This window comes from Abrus precatorius, unplaced genomic scaffold (genome assembly GCF_003935025.1).
Source record: "Abrus precatorius isolate BTA unplaced genomic scaffold, Abrus_2018 Scaffold8, whole genome shotgun sequence".
Taxonomy (NCBI): Eukaryota; Viridiplantae; Streptophyta; class Magnoliopsida; order Fabales; family Fabaceae; genus Abrus; species Abrus precatorius.
The window spans coordinates 24,737,225-24,754,587 of NW_020874428.1; the positions used below are offsets into that span (position 1 = coordinate 24,737,225).

The following is a 17,363-nucleotide window of genomic DNA, read 5'->3' on the forward strand; positions in this document are numbered from 1 at the left end:
ATTATGTGTAATTTTTCTAAAATTTTAACTAATTAAAGTCTTCTCCTATTTCAAAAGTTAAGAAAATTTGTTCCCTTTGTGTACTTTTTGTTTAGAACTTTTAAATAATTTGTTTGCTCAAATATAAAATTTTTATATTTTCATTTATAGAAAATTTAATATTTTTATTAACAGATTTTAAGTAGACGATTGAAGTAATTTAATTGATTCAAAGTAAATATTTAGAGAAAAATTAATATATGTATATATATATATATTTAAAAATCAATGAAAAAATTAAGATAAAGAATTATTTGGCTTTTTTTCAACGAAGAACTAATTGGATTAAGAAATACTAAGAACCAAAATCACACAAAATTTACATTAAAAAAATTTAAAATATAATTAAACTGAATGCGATTAAAAGAGCGGTAGGGTTTATGTGATTGACTATATAAACAGTCTCTTAAACCTACTTCCTAGTCCCTACCTTACTATTCAATTCTTTTATCCATTCTGCGACCTCGTTTCGTTTGTAGCCGCTACAAATTGGAGCTTTCTTCAGTACGGCGTCGTTTGGTAGGTCTCCCTCATTGATGATTTCTGTACCTTGCTCCACCTGCGAGATAGATTATTCCGTTTGTTATTTCTTCTTTACCAAACAAGTTCTGCGATTTCCTATTTTAAAAGTCAAAATCGATGGATCTCATGCATTATATATATATATATATATATATATATATATATATATATATATATATATATGAATAATGTTCCCAGTGAAGCCAGTGATGATTGATTCTTATCCGTGTAGCAAGTGCCGTCTGAAAGCAAACTGTTCCTACGGTGTGTGATGCACATTTTTCACACTATCTGAGGCTTCATTTTATATCTATTTTCAGAATTTATATTTACAAATCAAATCTTTTTCTCTGTTTTACCCGTAGAATATTCAAATCAAAGCTTAAATAAAAGAAAGAGTCCTGGATCCCAATAAGGTAGAGTACTTTTGCAGCCTCAGTTTGAATGTAGTTACGGTGTTGTTGGATAGAAAATCAATGTTTAAACATAAAACCAGCATAAATCTCAGCAACTCTGCCCCTTTCAACTTGGACACTCAGTAGAATAACAAAACATGTAACCTTTCCTGTTCCAAAATAAACAAGATCGGCTCAAGTACTTGCTCATTCATCAAATACTAAAGAGGGGATATTATGCCATTGAATTTAATGTTTTGTTTCTTTGAACTATTCTTGAGAAAGAGGCAACTGAAACACTTAGTCAAATTCTAAAATATGAAAAAGGGGCTCACGTATATTGGGGGTACACAAAATGTAAACATGTATCATTGCCCTTTTTGTTAAAAATTTTATACATACAATGGTGTAGTAACTGTGGTGAGTCTAACTCATGGATTTGCATTATGGGAATTGTGGTAGAGATCATCTGGATTTGTGAGAATTGTGGTAGACATCATCTTTGCTATGTTGTCCAAGGATTGAATTTTTTTCTTTTTCCTGATATAAGATTTGTTTTAAACTTTTTTTTTTTTTTTTTGTAATGTAAGACGGGAACAAGAACAAAAAACAGAAAAAAAAATTTACATCCATAGGAACAAAGTTCCTCTCACGTAAGCTCAACTGCATGTTGTAAGTCACTTGAATACAAGAGACCCACCTAGCAACATGAAAAGCAGGAGCCCCTCCCTTTTGATAAATACGGCCAATATAAAAAACCAGGTGCTGAATCTTCAAAACAAGCCTAAACAGTGGATCTGGAATTAGCGAAGACAACAGAGATTTTAAACAACCACAACTCTTAAAGAACGATGATCATGAATGGACTGTCATGATGAACCTGAGAGCAGAGATCCAATCTTTCCACACCAAAGTATCTTAAGAGCATGATTGCACATCAACCCTAAACCTTCACCACACCTGCAGCAAAATAGAGCAGGTGATATAGATCTTCAACAATGATGTGAAGCTAGGAAATGACATGTAGGAAGCGCTTCATGCTCAAGTTTCCAGGTAAAAAAACAAAGATTTTTCGGAACTTGTAATCTCCACAACTAACCAGATAAGCATCCTTGGTAGTATAGCCCCATGTTTTAAATTCAGTTGCACTTCATATAGACTATAGTTTTGAAAAAATGATACTTGCAATCTGAGAATATGAAAGCAACTAGAACACAACTAAATTGGGAGTTTAACAGGGTTGGGAAATTATACAATATTGTGACATGCTTTTAACTGAATTTATTCTATCACCATCAAACTTCATAACGAAAAAGGAAATAAAAGAACTGAAGAAGAGGAAGAAAATAGAAAGGAAAAAGCAGTGGTGAAGAGAGGATGCTAAATTGGGTCGTAATATTGATTAATAATATTAATAATCAGTAAAACAATTGTTTCATGGGATCAGTTTTACAACCGCATGTTGTTGGACTTTGCAGTTACATTTAAGCTTCATACATGTTAGGGTGCCTATTACAAGCACAGCCCTGATGAAACACAGTTCAACATAACGACAATCCAATAATATAAAACACTAGTGAATTACAGCTTAATAACCACAAAAACAAACACATACGCAAATGGTACTGATAACATTGCTTAGAGTAATTTCTATGGTTACAGCACTATAATAGGACTGGTTACTCTGTGCTTGCCATCTGTCCAAGACATATTCCCAAATACTGGAAAACCATGACTAGGCACACTTGTTGGGTGGAGAATAACCCGAAAGCTCATCTTTTCTCCAATTGTCTTAAAAGTTAACGAGCTTGGTTGAACAATAACCTTAAATCCTTCAAGTACGGTAGCATTCACAACATATGTGCTTGGAGCCCCAACATTGGTTACTGTACGAGTAACATTTATAGGGTTCATCCCACGATTAGTTACTGTGATTGAAGGATAGTTAAGATTTTCAATGTTGTAAGACTTTGGACAAGTGTAAGAGCCGTGATTAAAGAGCTTCATTAAATATTGGTTATGATCATGAGCACATATGAAGTCCAAGTAATCACTTATTTTCATGTCATAAACAAGTCCAGGGTCCATTGCAATGTTAGGCTGAATATGTCCAGAGCCATAGTCAAATGGAGTTGCTATCTGATCAAAGGCGTCCCGAATTGGTAGGTTGTTGCTATCTAGTGTGGTAGCTACAGCAAGAGCATAGTTCTTGATAAGAAAAACTATTCCATAGTTTTTATATTATGCATATTGATTTTATTTTTGACTAAGGTAAAAGGGTAACCTGTGTTTCTTTTTGTCTATGGATATAGGTGTATTATTTTGCAAACTTACCAGTAGTCATAATGGCTGATTTAATAGCTGCTGGACTCCAATCAGGATGAAGAGTTTTGATAAGACCTGCAATGCCAGCAACATGAGGGCATGACATAGAAGTTCCTTGTTGCACATTGAAAGGAACTCGGCGTGTATCTGATGGTAGATTAGAGGGACTTGTGGCTAGTGAATAAGCAGCAAGTATGTTAACACCAGGAGCAGTTATGTCAGGCTGAAACAAAAAACAAAGCATTGTAATTGCAAAATGAATGAAGGAGTCATTGAATGTATTGAAAAATCTTTTTTTTTTCATGATGATGAAATAAAATGTTGACCTTGAGTATCAATGGTTGCACTGCATTGGGACCTCTGGATGAGAATCCAGCCATAATTGGAGCTGGCTTTATTCCTAAATGTGTTGTTGCTACAGTCATGTAAGCAGCAAGTCTCCTGCAGCACAATTTATAAATGAAAATTTTCATTTGCTGAATGTATTTTCAAATATAACATTGTAACAGCTTAGTGATCTATATTTACCTGCTATTGTTTCTATCGGACCCTCCTTTTCCAAACCATTCACGTTCATCAATATTCTCATCCTGATTGGAATCCACACTTGCGCCTGGTATAGGATGAGGCTCAGCTAGAAGTGTATTACCACCTTGCTCATCATTGACCACAAACACTCCCGCTGCACCAGCACGAGCAGCTTCATATCCCTGAGCAACTGAGGTTGTTTTATCGCGTCGAATGCAGATTAATATGTTTCCCTTTATTTTGGTAGAATCAAGTGTTCCAGGCTTGCAAAGCCGGCTACATCAGTAACACAACACACACATGAAACAGTAAGTAATAGTAATGCTCTAACAAATAATGTAAATATTTGAAGCAAGTTAAAAGGAATTTGTGCTTACGCATCTTGACTTGTGGCATTAGGGAGTCTAGCATTGACAGAATGAATCAATTGATAAAATTTCTGTGATGGTAAGCCTCTGTTAAGACTGGCTCCCTGATGCACATACATACACGGAGTCCAAATAAATTAAATTGTTACAAAATTTAATTTTACCTATCTACTCATAATTCCCAAATACCTCTTCTAGTCAAAGGTCTTTTTGAAAGAACTTATGAACAACTTACGAAAAATAGCTTATGTCAGCTTATTTCAATAAATTTCTTAGTATAGCTTATCAAAATGATTTATTTTCAGCTTTTTTCACTAAATTTCTTTATTCAATTTATAGCATAAGTCATCGTTTAAAAAAAAAGAAAAAACAACTTATTGAATAAACACTTAAATAATTCGTGTACTTGTAAAAGAAACATGGGGCTACCTTAAGGTAACGTTTGTTACCAAGAGAAATGTTGGTGATAAAATCTCTGTCTATTGTACTAGCAGCAACTGTGAAGGACCATGGTGCCACATTTGTTACAGTTCTAGGTGCTGGTCCATCATTGCCAGCAGAGCAAACTACAACTACATTTCTAGCAACTGCATGGAATGCCCCAATGGAAATGCCATCAGTGAAGAAAGCTTCAATGTAAGGATTAGAGCCTCCCACAGAGGCAGAGATAACATCAACACCATCATGTATGGCATGATCAAATGCTTGTAGAATGTCTGCTTCATGGCAGCTACCAGCATCATTTGTAGACCAACACACTTTGTAGGATGCCACACGAGCTCTTGGGGACCCACCCTTTGCGGTGCCATTGCCATTACCAAAGATAGTTGCACCAGGAGCAAAATCACCACCAGCAATTGACAATGTATGTGTACCATGGCCAACAAAGTCACGTGCAGTGCGTTTTAATGGATCAAGTTTGCCAAATTGTGCCTCATAATTTTCGCTAAAGATTCTTGCTCCAATCAACTTCCTGATTCATCATATAGTATCTATATTTCTTTATGTGTATTTAACATATATGTGTGTGTTTTAAATGAACTGTTGGAAATCTCTGTGTCTAACATTTTTCTTATCTATAACTTGATAAAGTACTTAAATGCTATGGTACTTCATAATGTTTGTTTTCACACTAACTTGTTTATTGATATTTTAGATTGCATATAAATAATTAAGATCATATATCTCTATAGAAATACCGTTTCATTTAATAACATTTCTTTAGAAGCACTTATTTGTTAGTAGTTGGAATAGCTTACAGAATTCACTTGGGTGAAATTACACAGAAAATGACCTGTTACAGAATGTTTTCTTTGAACGTGTAAAATGGTCAATCTCGCAAGTTCCGTTCCCACGCCACTTTGATGGCACGGGTCCGTAATCGTTGTCGATGAAACTGGGGTGCTCGGGCCAAACGCCTGTTCCACAAGTATCAAGTCAGAAAATGCAAGTTTGTTTGGATTCTCGTTAAAGGAATTACAAACGTAAGTTTAATATAAAAATTATAATTAATAATGTTAAAATAAATATAAATTTGACGAAAAGATTAGGGTGTGAAAAAATTGAAAAAAAAAGAAAGATAATTAATGCAATTTGTTTAGGCCATATTAAATAAAAACGAGAAAAATAAAAATAACACGCTTTCTAATGTAACAATTTCATTGTTTATTATGTGATAAAATATACACGAGACTTGTTAAACAACGTAAATCTCATGTCTTATTTATTTTTTAAATGTGCCATTGTTAGAAAAAAATCTAATAAAAGAAGATATGTATATAAACATCTCTCAGAAACAAATTCATTTTTCAAATTTGCCATACCCAAAATCTCTTGTATGGAGCAACTAAAATTCACTGTATGGTAATATGAAGCATACCTGAATCTAAATTAGCAATGATTGTATTTTCGCCAAATTTTCCCTTCCACCAAGCGGAATCTGCAGGAATACCTCCATACTTTTCCAGTCCAAGAAAATCCCATGATCTGGTAGTGTGTAATTTATACTCTTTGCTCAAGAAACAAGAAACTACATTTGGATTTTCTGCACCAAGTGAAACATAATATATACATGCATGGTATCAATTGTAGCTTCAAAATGAGTACAAACCCATGAGAATCGTTTGCTCACTTGCAATCTCTGAGGCCTCTTCCTCTTCAAGTAGTGCAGCAAAGCCATTTATGTGCTTATTGTACGAGTACATCACTGCTTCCTTTGCCTTCTTATGGCTATGAGAAAAAAAATAAAAATACTTAAGTCATCAATTTCTATCATCACAAAATATCTAACAGAAGTTCTTAGATTCTTTACCTTCCTATGACTGAAGCCAGTAAATCATAATGGGAATTTGTGGCTGACTCAAGATCACCAAGTGAAGGACTTGGACCATGAGAATGTCCTCCCAAGTATACAATATATGTCTGCATTTAGAAAATCAAATTAAGGAAAACAATATGTGAAATATTGTATATTCACAGCAAAATGTTGAGTTTTGAAATTAAAGTCAAGGACAAGCAACTGTATCATATTAAGGGAGCATTTGCAAAATACAATTTAGTCAAGGATAAGCAACTGTATCATATTAAGGGAGCATTTGCAAAATACAATTTAATTAAGTGTTTATTTAATAAACTCTTATTGTACAAGAACTTATATCATGTATTTGACCATCAAACTTCTTAGAATAAGTTGAAGAGAACTTAATAAGTGTTTATTTAATAAACTCTTATAATGCAAGAACTTATATCATGTATTTGAGTAGAAAACTTATTATAATAAGTTTAAGAGAACTTAATAAGATAAACTATATTGAATAGCTTATAGAAATAAGCTAAAAATAGGTCACAAGAAGAGATTTATCCATAAGAAATGAGATTTAAGTAAATGGAGACCCGTGCAGATAAGAGATTGAAAACATGCTTGCCTTTCTAAGGGCATGGGTGTATTCTTGAAAGAAAGTGCATAGAATGAATGATGATAGACAAAGTTTGAAGATGGAGAATGACATCATGCTAATTAATTTCTCTAACTGGTTTAATTTTCTGGGAGTGCTGATAGCGGGCTATACTCATATATATACAGAACACTCTTCACCCACTTTTTGGAGGCAATTAAAATGCCATTGCTATGCCATTAGTGTTTTAAAAATTTTATTAGTTTTTGTTTTGATAGATTTTAAAATTGTCTAAAATAATTTTTATTATCATTTATTGATAACGTATGATAAAGGTTCTTATATTAAAATAGAGACAATGTTAAAAGTGAGAGATTTTGATTTCTTTTTCCACAAAACTTATAAACTAAGAGAATTTTCCTTTCTCCCATTCCCTTTCAACTATATATATAATATGTCAACATTATTTTTAAGTTTTGACTAATTGTTGAGTCAAATATATTCAATCAAAAAATAAAATAATATTAAAATCATTTTTCTATTTTGTTTATAGGATTTTTAACATAAGGTATTGCTCAAAAAAATATAAAATATATTAGCAAATTTAAATTCTAGTGTGATGAGTTTATAATAACAACTTAAAATTGGAAATAATAATATAAATTTAAAAGCATATCCATAGAATAAATTGAGAAAATGCAAATTATTAACTAATCCATAACTATTTTTTGTCGTTACTTAATTATTTGTTCACGTAAAATAATTTTAGCAGCAGAGGGTGGAAGGAACTGATTGCATTCCTCTTTTTGCTAAAAATGATTACTAGATTGCCGAATGCAAATAATTGTTCTACTACATAGAATTCATGGTTCACCTAAAACATGGCCCCAAAGTACTTGGAAACGTTTAAGGTTCACTCTCTTATATTTGGGTTGCATTCATGCTCCTTTATATTGCAGTAGTTGGGTATCAACAAAAACACTCCTACTAAACTCAGCTTCAATCCTACCCTCAACTTACGTAGTGCAGGTTATGTTGGGACAAAATAAATCAATCAATAAAAGTAAACTTTTTTTTTTTTTATCATTTACTTTTTAAACAATTTATAAATATTTTCTTAGTTTTACTATAATATACACACATTCACAGATACCCAAAAAATTTATAAAAGAGACTCACCACTCATATATAAATCCATTAATAAAATCGAGGATAGGAAACAATACCTGCACCTATCCTACCCCCATTGATATTGATATACCTATTTGAAGAAGCATCAAAGTTTGGATGGCAGCATGTTAGAGTCATGTCAAATTCACACTCCTAACTTCAAGCTTTGAAGAAGTAACGAAGGGAGCTCAATATGTAGAAATACTCAAAGATGTGGTTGGATTTTCAAATTATGTGATTGGATGGTACATAATCCTAACTTTATGTGTGTGTGTCTTTCTCTTTTTCTCTCTCTTCTTAATTAGTTATTTTTGTATAGCATGATATAAGTTCCAAAATATGTATTTATAGAAAAAGAAATAACAAAACTCAACCTTTCATGAACTGTTGCATTAATGTCATGTTGAACTTATGCAATCGAGCAAATAAAACTTTTTAAATAAACTAACCTGTGATATCTAATTTTCATTAATCACATTAAGAATTTCAAGAAACATCAAATTATTTACATATATAACACATTTTTGTAAAACCAAATACTTCAATTAACATAAATTTTACAACCGTGATAAGCAATTACGTATATCAAGTTATTATGTTATATATGCCAAATATTATATATTGTTTATAATTTTTTATGTTGTACCCCCAAACACATCACGGAAATGTATATTTGTTTATGTCTTGAGTTTTTTTTTTTTATTGAACTTTTCATTTAATTTATATCTAACGACCAATGAAGTAATAAATTATAACTTGTTAGATATAAGTTAAAAAAAAAGTTCAGATTAAGAGTTTTTAGACTTATACTAGCGTGAGAAAATCTTGCCTTTATATATACATATATGAGGAATAATTTTCTCATACCAATTAAAAATTCTTATACTCAATCTGAATATTTTATTTAATTTAAATTTAATAATCAGTGAAGTAATAAAATATAACTCGTTAAATATAAATAAAATGAAAAATTCAGATCAAATGTAAGAGTTTTTAAATTTACACTAATATAAGAAGATCTTATATATATATATATATATATATATATATATATATTATTGATAATTTAAACAAGTATTTAAGCATAAGTATCACAAAAGAAGCATTGGTAAAGTGTGAACCATTTATATTTTGAAAAAGTTGAAGAGGAGAAATGGGATAAAGAAATAAAGGACATGAGATTAGTCTTTGTGATATTTCGGTAATAAAGCTATTTGTGCATATTAGTTTATACGAGCAATCGTTAATTACTTTTAAACTGAGGCATCTAAAAATGTTTTGTAGCACTAATCAGCAATTAAAAAGCACTTCCTCTTTATTAATTATTTTAGACTCAAGTAATCCTTCAAGCCATGCGTGTTAAAACATTTCCCGTAATTTATCACGTAACGTAATTCCTATCTCATCAAAAGGAAAACAAACAATGATATTACAAAAATTACAAATATTGTTTGCATTATTATATGATAATACCTAATTTTTGTTAGGAACCTATGAATAATTAGGTTATTATCACAATTTTCAAAATTACAAGCCATGCGCATGTTAGGGCAGATAATTTCTTCACTTTTAAAGTAAATTGGGAGTTGTAGAACTTTTAAGAATTTGATTAAGAGATGTTAGATGGAGTGCTAATTTGATTTTATAATTTCTATTTAACAACTTTTCATATAAACATATACCCTCCTTCCTCCATCGATCTTGATTTTCTCCGAACCAAACCTTACATCAAATTCCTACCTTTTCGTTGAAGTTTCAATATAAATCATGAGAGCAATGCTGCTTAATTGTACATTACCTGGGATTACTTAAGCAATGTATGATAAAAATAATTAAAAGTTAAAAATTAAGTTTTAATTGAAAACTATTTAACTGTTTCATTAAATTAGAAATGTTTAGCGAAATTCGATATTAAATTGATTGATAAATATAAAATGACATAAAGATCTATGTTTATATGGTTTTTTAAATCATTTTTTATTTTTTTTAGAAAAATATTTTTATGAAATTGTAAATATTTTTAGTTAAATTTAAACTCTTATAATTTTTGTTTAAAAATTAAATATTTATTAAAAATAAAATAATAATTAATATAAATAATAAACATTAAAACTGAAAGTAAATGATGAATTTTATTAAAATATTGAGAGGTAAAAAGGAGGAAATGGTAAGTGAAAAACTTTGGATTCAAGCATCAATATGAAAAAAAAAATTGATCTAAGATTAAATAAGTTTGTTTATTAAATATCTCTATTTTAATCAAATAAACCTACAAGTTAATAGAGTATTTTATAAACTAACTGAAATGATTTGTTAAAGATACTCGTAAATATAATATAATGTAGTTGTAAGTGTATAAATAATAATAGTAAAAGAACCTTGTTAAGAAGAAAGATAATATTTAAATATTAAAAATATAAAAAAATAATTTTTATTAATAGATTGTACTCTTATTGTCTTTTGTCTTAAAATAATTGTTAACATTTTTGCTTTCTCTAAATATTTAAATACAATTGTATTCATCAAAATTTAAACTCAAAAATCACAAATTAAGTTAAAACAATCTCACATCAATTAATTCATCGAACTAGTAATAATAATGATAATCTTTAAATATGTCATAATATAATAAATTCTAGTTTTACTTCAACTATTGAAGTGATAAAACTTTTTGGCAAGTGCACCAAATCGTTGAAGTTACAAAGATTATCGTTCACTGGAATAAGTGTTAAATATCAAATCATAAGAATATTACTAGTTGGGTCACCAAAAATATAGTATATATAGTAGTATAAAATTAAACACAGCAAAATTGTAAAACTGAAAGTAACTGAAATTACAATTAATAAATGGACAAAAATAAAACTTAATACAGGAAATAATTAACAAGACTGCAGAATGTAAATAACTTAAGTAAAGAAAATAGGTTTTTGCAAAGATTAATAAATGGGTTGAGTTTAGAATCCCTTATCCCTTTCCCCTTACTTAAAATATTCTTGTAACTCAAAATATAGCCAATCTAATGATCAGGTTATCTAAATTATCCAACTCCAATCCCTTGGTAATTGGTTCTAAAACGACTTTTAATCTCCTAATTCCTTAGGTAAACCAAAAACGTTCAGCATTAAGGATAAAACCCATATGACCACATTATCATAAATTTCTATTCCTAGACAATTCATAATAAGCATTTTAACCCCAATCCAAAAAAGTCCACAACTTTTCAACAATAAACTCCTTTTCATCAACCTCATTCACGTAGAACAGCGAAACATTCAGTATGGAATTAAAAAGTTAGATTAAAGTTTCTATCTTGAGTCACATACAATGCTTAGTTCATTGCAATGGGTAAAGGTATAAGTTCATCTTTACTCAACCCCAAGAAAATTTAGCTAGACATTATAAAAGGAAATGAACTAAAATTGAGATATATTGCAAAAACAAAATTCATAGTCATAGAAAAACTTACAGTGAACTAATAAAATGAAAGAGTTACTGTTCTATTACAGAAATCAGAGAAGATGGAAGGGAAATCCAAGTTTCTATCCTAATCCTCTAACAAAGATGTACAGAAAATACCCTCGTTATCCTATTCTACGTAAAACTGTATGAAAACCTAAAAAACTGTGCTCTAGAATGTTCTAAAAAAGGAAAGATAAAAGCTGCCACATTTTCAGAATTTTTTCGCTTTTATATGCATCAGCCAGCATCGTGTCCCCACAAATAAAAGTTCGTGTCCCCACAAAGTGTGTCGTGCAGCACTTAACTTTTGTCCTTTAGCTCAATTGCCACTTTTTGTCTAATTTCTTTCAAAAATTCAATTGTCAACATCAGAATATGAATGATCTATACAAATTTTTCAGTACTTGCAACATTCTATTAAATTTTTTAATTAATTGCATTAACTTATGATTTAAATCTAATGAAATATGCCAAAAATCTCTAATTTCTTAGATGAGTTATAGACTCATCATGAAGCTAGCTCTCTGTGGCCTATTGTAAACCTGTTTTGGTCTTTTTTGTCAACAGCAACAAAGTGAATCATAATAAACACAATACCAAAAACATCCTTGTTTTAATTTAACATTTGTAAATTGTAAATGGCTGTTACTGTTATGTGTGCCTCAAGGTACAAGAGGCTAATGTAAACACACTTGAATTATGTTTGAGCCTGTTGTCTTAGCTATAGTTTGGTCATATTTGTAATCGATATCAACGTACACAATATCAAAAGAAGTGAAAGTTGTAAAAATCAAGGACACTGTTTCTTGCAGCATGCTCTTTCTCATGCAAGGAGTGTTAAAGTAATGGACCCTACTTGATATGAGGACTATTAACAATGGCATTACAAAATGAAGCTAGCAGAACAACATATGTGAGAACTCTTCATCTACCAAAACATGATGTCCACAAAGCTTGTATCATTTCGATTGATCCTCATCACCTTCTTCTGTTCACTTTTAAGGCTATCTTCCTTCCAAGTTTCTTGCACTTTCGTGTTTGCTTCTTTTTCCTTTGCTGCCACTACTGCTACATATGGTTATGAAGCTGCTGAAGATCATAATAACAATGAAGCAACTACACTATTAGAGTGGAAGGCCACCCTTGATAACCAAAGCCAAGCTTCCTTGTCTTCTTGGTCTACCTTTAACAATCCATGCAAATGGGAAGGAATTGTTTGTGATGAATCCAACTCTTTCAGCACTATAAATGTTACCAAATTTGGACTAAAAGGTACCCTTTTCACTCTCAACTTCTCATCATTTCCTAAGCTGCTCAACCTGGATATAAGTTACAACTCTTTTCATGGATCTATTCCTCACCAAATTAGTAACTTGTCAAGAATTTCTCAATTGAAAATGGGTCATAATCTTTTCAGTGGTTCCATCCCCCAAGAAATAGGGGCCCTGAAAAATCTAAATCTGCTTGATATTGCAAGGTGTAAGCTCACTGGATCAATCCCTATTTCCATAATGAAGTTGGCCAAATTGTCTTATCTAGATTTAGCTGGTAATCAACTTTCTGGCCACATTCCTCAGGAGATAGGGGAATTGGATAGCTTGAAGCATCTGTTCTTGAAAGCAAATAGACTTTCTGGTTCCATTCCACCTACAATTGGAAAGTTGACAAATCTTGTTTTACTTGATTTGTCTACTAACTCTCTGTCAGGTGCAATCCCTTCAATTAGAAACTTGAGAAATTTAGAACAGCTTTTCCTCTTTAATAACCATCTCTCTGGCCCTATTCCTGAGGAGTTGGGAAGACTTTATTCTCTCACAACAATCAAATTGTTATACAATGATTTGTCAGGGCCAATCCCATCTTCCTTAGGAGATTTGACCAATTTGAGGCAGCTTCAACTTACTGGTAATAAACTTGATGGATCAATTCCATCTACCATTGGAAACTTGACAAAACTCACTGAGTTGTCCATGTCTCTAAACAAGCTTTCTGGATCAATTCCTGCATCCATAGGAAACTTGATCAATCTAGAAAAGCTTAGCCTTTCGATAAACAATCTTTCTGGACCTATTCCATCTACTTTTGGAAATTTGACAAAGCTCACCTACCTCTTGCTTTATATGAACAACCTTAATGGTAGTTTTCCTGCGGCAATAAATAACCTTACCAATTTAGAAGCCTTACAACTAAGCTCAAATCATTTCACTGGCCCTTTGCCACAACATATTTGCCTTGGTGGATCACTTACAAATTTTTCTGCTAATAAGAATCATTTCATTGGTCCAATTCCAACAAGCATGAAGAATTGCTCCACACTTTTTAGGCTCAACCTTGCAGAAAATATGTTGATGGGAAATATTTCAAATGACTTTGGTATATATCCAAATTTAAACTACATTGATCTAAGTAGCAATTGTTTTTATGGCCAACTTTCACCAAATTGGACCAAAAGCCATTATCTCATAGGCCTAAAGATCTCATACAACAATTTATCAGGTGGTATACCGCCAGAGTTAGGTCAGGTACCGAATTTACAAGAACTTGAACTGTCTTCAAATCATCTAACAGGGAAAATTCCAGAAGAACTTGGGAATTTGACCTCATTGTTTCAACTCTCCATGAGTAACAATGAACTTTCAGGCAACATTCCCACAGAAATAGGATCCTTGAAACGACTTCAATACTTGAATCTTGCAGCGAACAATTTAAGTGGCTCAATCCCAAAACTGGTTGGAGGGTTGTTTAATTTAATTAACTTGAACTTGAGTAAGAACAAATTCTCAGAAAGTATTCCCTCTGAATTCAACCAATTGCAATCTCTTCAAGATCTCGATCTTAGTCAGAATTTTTTAAATGGGAAAATTCCAGCAACCCTAGGAAATTTGAAAAAACTAGAAACGTTGAACCTCTCACACAATAATCTATCTGGAACCATTCCATCTAGTTTTAAGGATATGTTGAGCTTGACAAATGTTGACATATCTAGCAACCAATTAGAGGGTTCAATTCCTAACAATCCAGTCTTTCTTAAGGCTCCATCTGAAGCTCTGAAAAACAACAAAGGCTTGTGTGGTAATGCTTCTGAGTTGGTGCCCTGCCAAGAGTTGAGTCACAACCCGCATGGTAAAAAGCAAAGTGTCATGATGTTGGCACTACTCCTTACTTTGGGAGCACTATTGCTAGTAATGTTTGTAGTTGGAGTTTCATTATATTTTTATTGGCAAAGAGGAAGAAAAATAAAAAAGCATACAAGACAAGAACAAACTCGAGATCTTTTTTCTATATGGAGTTATGATGGAAAAATAGTGTATGAAAATATCATTGAAGCCACAGAGGATTTTGATGACAAATATCTCATTGGAGAAGGAGGGTCTGCAGCTGTTTACAAGGCAAAATTACCCACAGGACAGACAGTTGCTGTGAAAAAACTTCATGCTGCAGTTGATGGGGAAATGCTCAATATTAAATCTTTTACATCTGAAGTTCAAGCTTTAACAGAAATCAAACATCGTAACATTGTAAAGTTGTTTGGATTTTGTTCACATCCACGCTACTCCTTACTAGTTTATGAGTTCTTAGATGGTGGCAGCTTGGATAAAGCACTAAACAAAGACACAAATGCAGCAATATTTGATTGGAATAGGAGAGTGAATGTTGTTAAAGGTGTGACAAATGCTTTGTACTATATGCATCATGGTTGCTCTCCTCCTATAGTTCATCGTGACATATCAAGCAAGAATGTTCTTATAGATTTGGAATATGAAGCTCGCATCTCAGACTTTGGAACAGCTAAGATTTTAAATCCTGATTCACCCAATTTAACTTCATTTGCAGGCACCTATGGGTATACTGCACCAGGTTAGGCCCCATTTGTTTATCTTTTAAGAAAGGACAAAACGTAGGTGCTATAACTTACGTGGTGCATTTGGTGTTATTCTTCAATTAAATTTAAAATTTTATCTTAGAAATCAGTATTATATCTAAGTTAAATCCTTTAAAAAATTCTATATTTTTTTTAAGAAAAATGTTATATATATGTTTTTATCAAAAAATAATATATTTGCTACATCTAGAATGTAAAAAAGTAATAAATGTTAATTTTTTTTAAAAATTATTTACTATCTTTAAATACTTAAAATCAACCCTAAGGATTAATGGTAAAAAAATCAAATTTTTTCAATAATAAACACATTTTTTTTTTTTTGCATAATATTAATTTCATACTTTGATCTGTTGCAGAGCTTGCTTATGCTACAGAAGTGAATGAGAAATGTGATGTCTTTAGTTTTGGAGTACTTTGTTTGGAAATAATAATGGGAAATCACCCAGGAGATCTCATTTTTTCAATGTATTCATCCTCTGCAACAACAGTAACATCTAATTTGCTGTTGAAGGATGTGGTGGACCGGCGTCTTCCTCATCCAAAGATGCCAGTTGTTAAGGAGGTGATCTTGATTGCAAAAATAGCATTTGCTTGCTTGAATGAAAGTCCACCTTCACGCCCCACCATGGAAGATGTGTATAACATGTTTGTGATGTCAAAATTACCTTCAATGAAGGAGCAATTCCACACCATTGCACTTGGACAACTTCTAAATTATTAAACTTTGTTTTCTTTGTGCTGTAAACTTTTGCTAATAGTTACGTGTTGTAACTTGTAATCTTGTTTGGTTGTTATATTTGATAAATTAGTCTTGAGCTTTAAAAACTGCCGAAGAAAATATAGTTTTGATTATTAATAAGATCTTAGACCATGAATCCCTGCATCAGTTATTTTAGAAGATCTTAAGTTTATATTCTCGTTCTTTTAAAATGAAGTGCAATGCTTCTTTCATTCCAATATAGTAGTAACAAGGTTGGGTATACAGGCAGCTTTAATTTAAATGTAAAAAGGATGAAATTAGCCTCTTTCTGATTCTTGTCAGAAGAAAGATATTATCTCAAAGCTGACCCCAAAATTTATATCGAGTACCATAACATTTAAGATGGACGTTATTGCCTCCGATGAAAGGAAACTGAATGGCATTAATATTGACTGTTTCGATTTTTAAAATGAAACAAAATAATTTTACATGGTATTTTCTTTCTTGTTTCTTTTTAACTTAAGATTGAATTAAAAAAATAATAATCCTTACTGTTTATTGTCATTACAACAGTATTAGATGTGATCTCAATGTTTTTCGTTTTAGTCACTATTCAGACAAAGTCACTTCGTTTTGGTGAAAAAAATCCACACTTTGATAATCCATACATTTTGACCTCTACACCCAACATTTTTTAATTTAGCCTTTATAAAATAAAAATACTGTTAACACTACTTTACTGTCAACAAACAGAGATGATTAATTTGTAAAAAAAATTCATGTAAAGATTGAACCAAAAGCTAAGTAAACAGAAACAGCTATGACTGTAGAGCAATAAGAGAAAAATTACTAATAGTAAATTCACTAAATTCGGTTGTTGAGACATGTATAGCCAGAAACAGAACATATCACTCATTAGTAAGTAGCAATTATTGCATCTACAAAGCATGGGGCCAAATGCTTTACAATCCACTGTTGGACCAAGGTTTATATGTGGTCCACAAAAAAAATGGTTGGTAGTCATAAGAAAAATAGCATTTGTTAGTCATAACTCCTCAATTATGGAAGTTGCAACTC

At 31.5% G+C, this 17,363-nt stretch overlaps 2 protein-coding genes across 2 annotated transcripts; one reads left to right on the plus strand and one right to left on the minus strand.

The window, feature by feature from the left end:
- Nucleotides 1–2,612: 2,612 nt before the first annotated feature.
- On the minus strand, nt 2,613–7,185 carry LOC113845960 (subtilisin-like protease Glyma18g48580). Its single transcript, XM_027473714.1, has 11 exons — nt 7,102–7,185; nt 6,489–6,598; nt 6,309–6,406; nt 6,057–6,221; nt 5,472–5,595; nt 4,607–5,150; nt 4,187–4,281; nt 3,810–4,085; nt 3,608–3,722; nt 3,291–3,504; nt 2,613–3,145 (listed from the first exon to the last, which is right to left on the minus strand). Exons 1-11 carry the CDS (start codon nt 7,183–7,185, stop codon nt 2,613–2,615), a joined length of 2,358 nt encoding a protein of 785 aa, XP_027329515.1.
- Nucleotides 7,186–12,644: 5,459 nt separating this feature from the next.
- Nucleotides 12,645–17,312, plus strand: LOC113874515 (MDIS1-interacting receptor like kinase 2-like). The gene is made up of 3 exons (XM_027512738.1): nt 12,645–13,479; nt 13,552–15,561; nt 15,943–17,312. The coding sequence occupies exons 1-3, from the start codon at nt 12,645–12,647 to the stop codon at nt 16,305–16,307; spliced, it is 3,210 nt and encodes a 1,069-aa protein (XP_027368539.1). The 3' UTR covers nt 16,308–17,312.
- The last annotated feature ends 51 nt before the right edge of the window (nt 17,313–17,363 follow it).

Bases quoted from the DNA above. Each gene is read 5' to 3' on its own strand.
- LOC113874515 (XM_027512738.1), top strand. From the start codon at position 12,645: ATGTCCACAAAGCTTGTATCATTTCGATTGATCCTCATCACCTTCTTC. The intron at 13,480-13,551 runs GCCCTATTCCTG...ATGATTTGTCAG, and splicing joins CTTTAATAACCATCTCTCTG to GGCCAATCCCATCTTCCTTA. The intron at 15,562-15,942 runs GTTAGGCCCCAT...GATCTGTTGCAG, and splicing joins CTATGGGTATACTGCACCAG to AGCTTGCTTATGCTACAGAA.
- LOC113845960 (XM_027473714.1), bottom strand. From the start codon at position 7,185: ATGTCATTCTCCATCTTCAAACTTTGTCTATCATCATTCATTCTATGC. The intron at 5,596-6,056 runs GTATGCTTCATA...CTTGTGGAACAG, and splicing joins CATTGCTAATTTAGATTCAG to GCGTTTGGCCCGAGCACCCC. The intron at 3,723-3,809 runs GTAAATATAGAT...ATTGTGCTGCAG, and splicing joins TCCGATAGAAACAATAGCAG to GAGACTTGCTGCTTACATGA.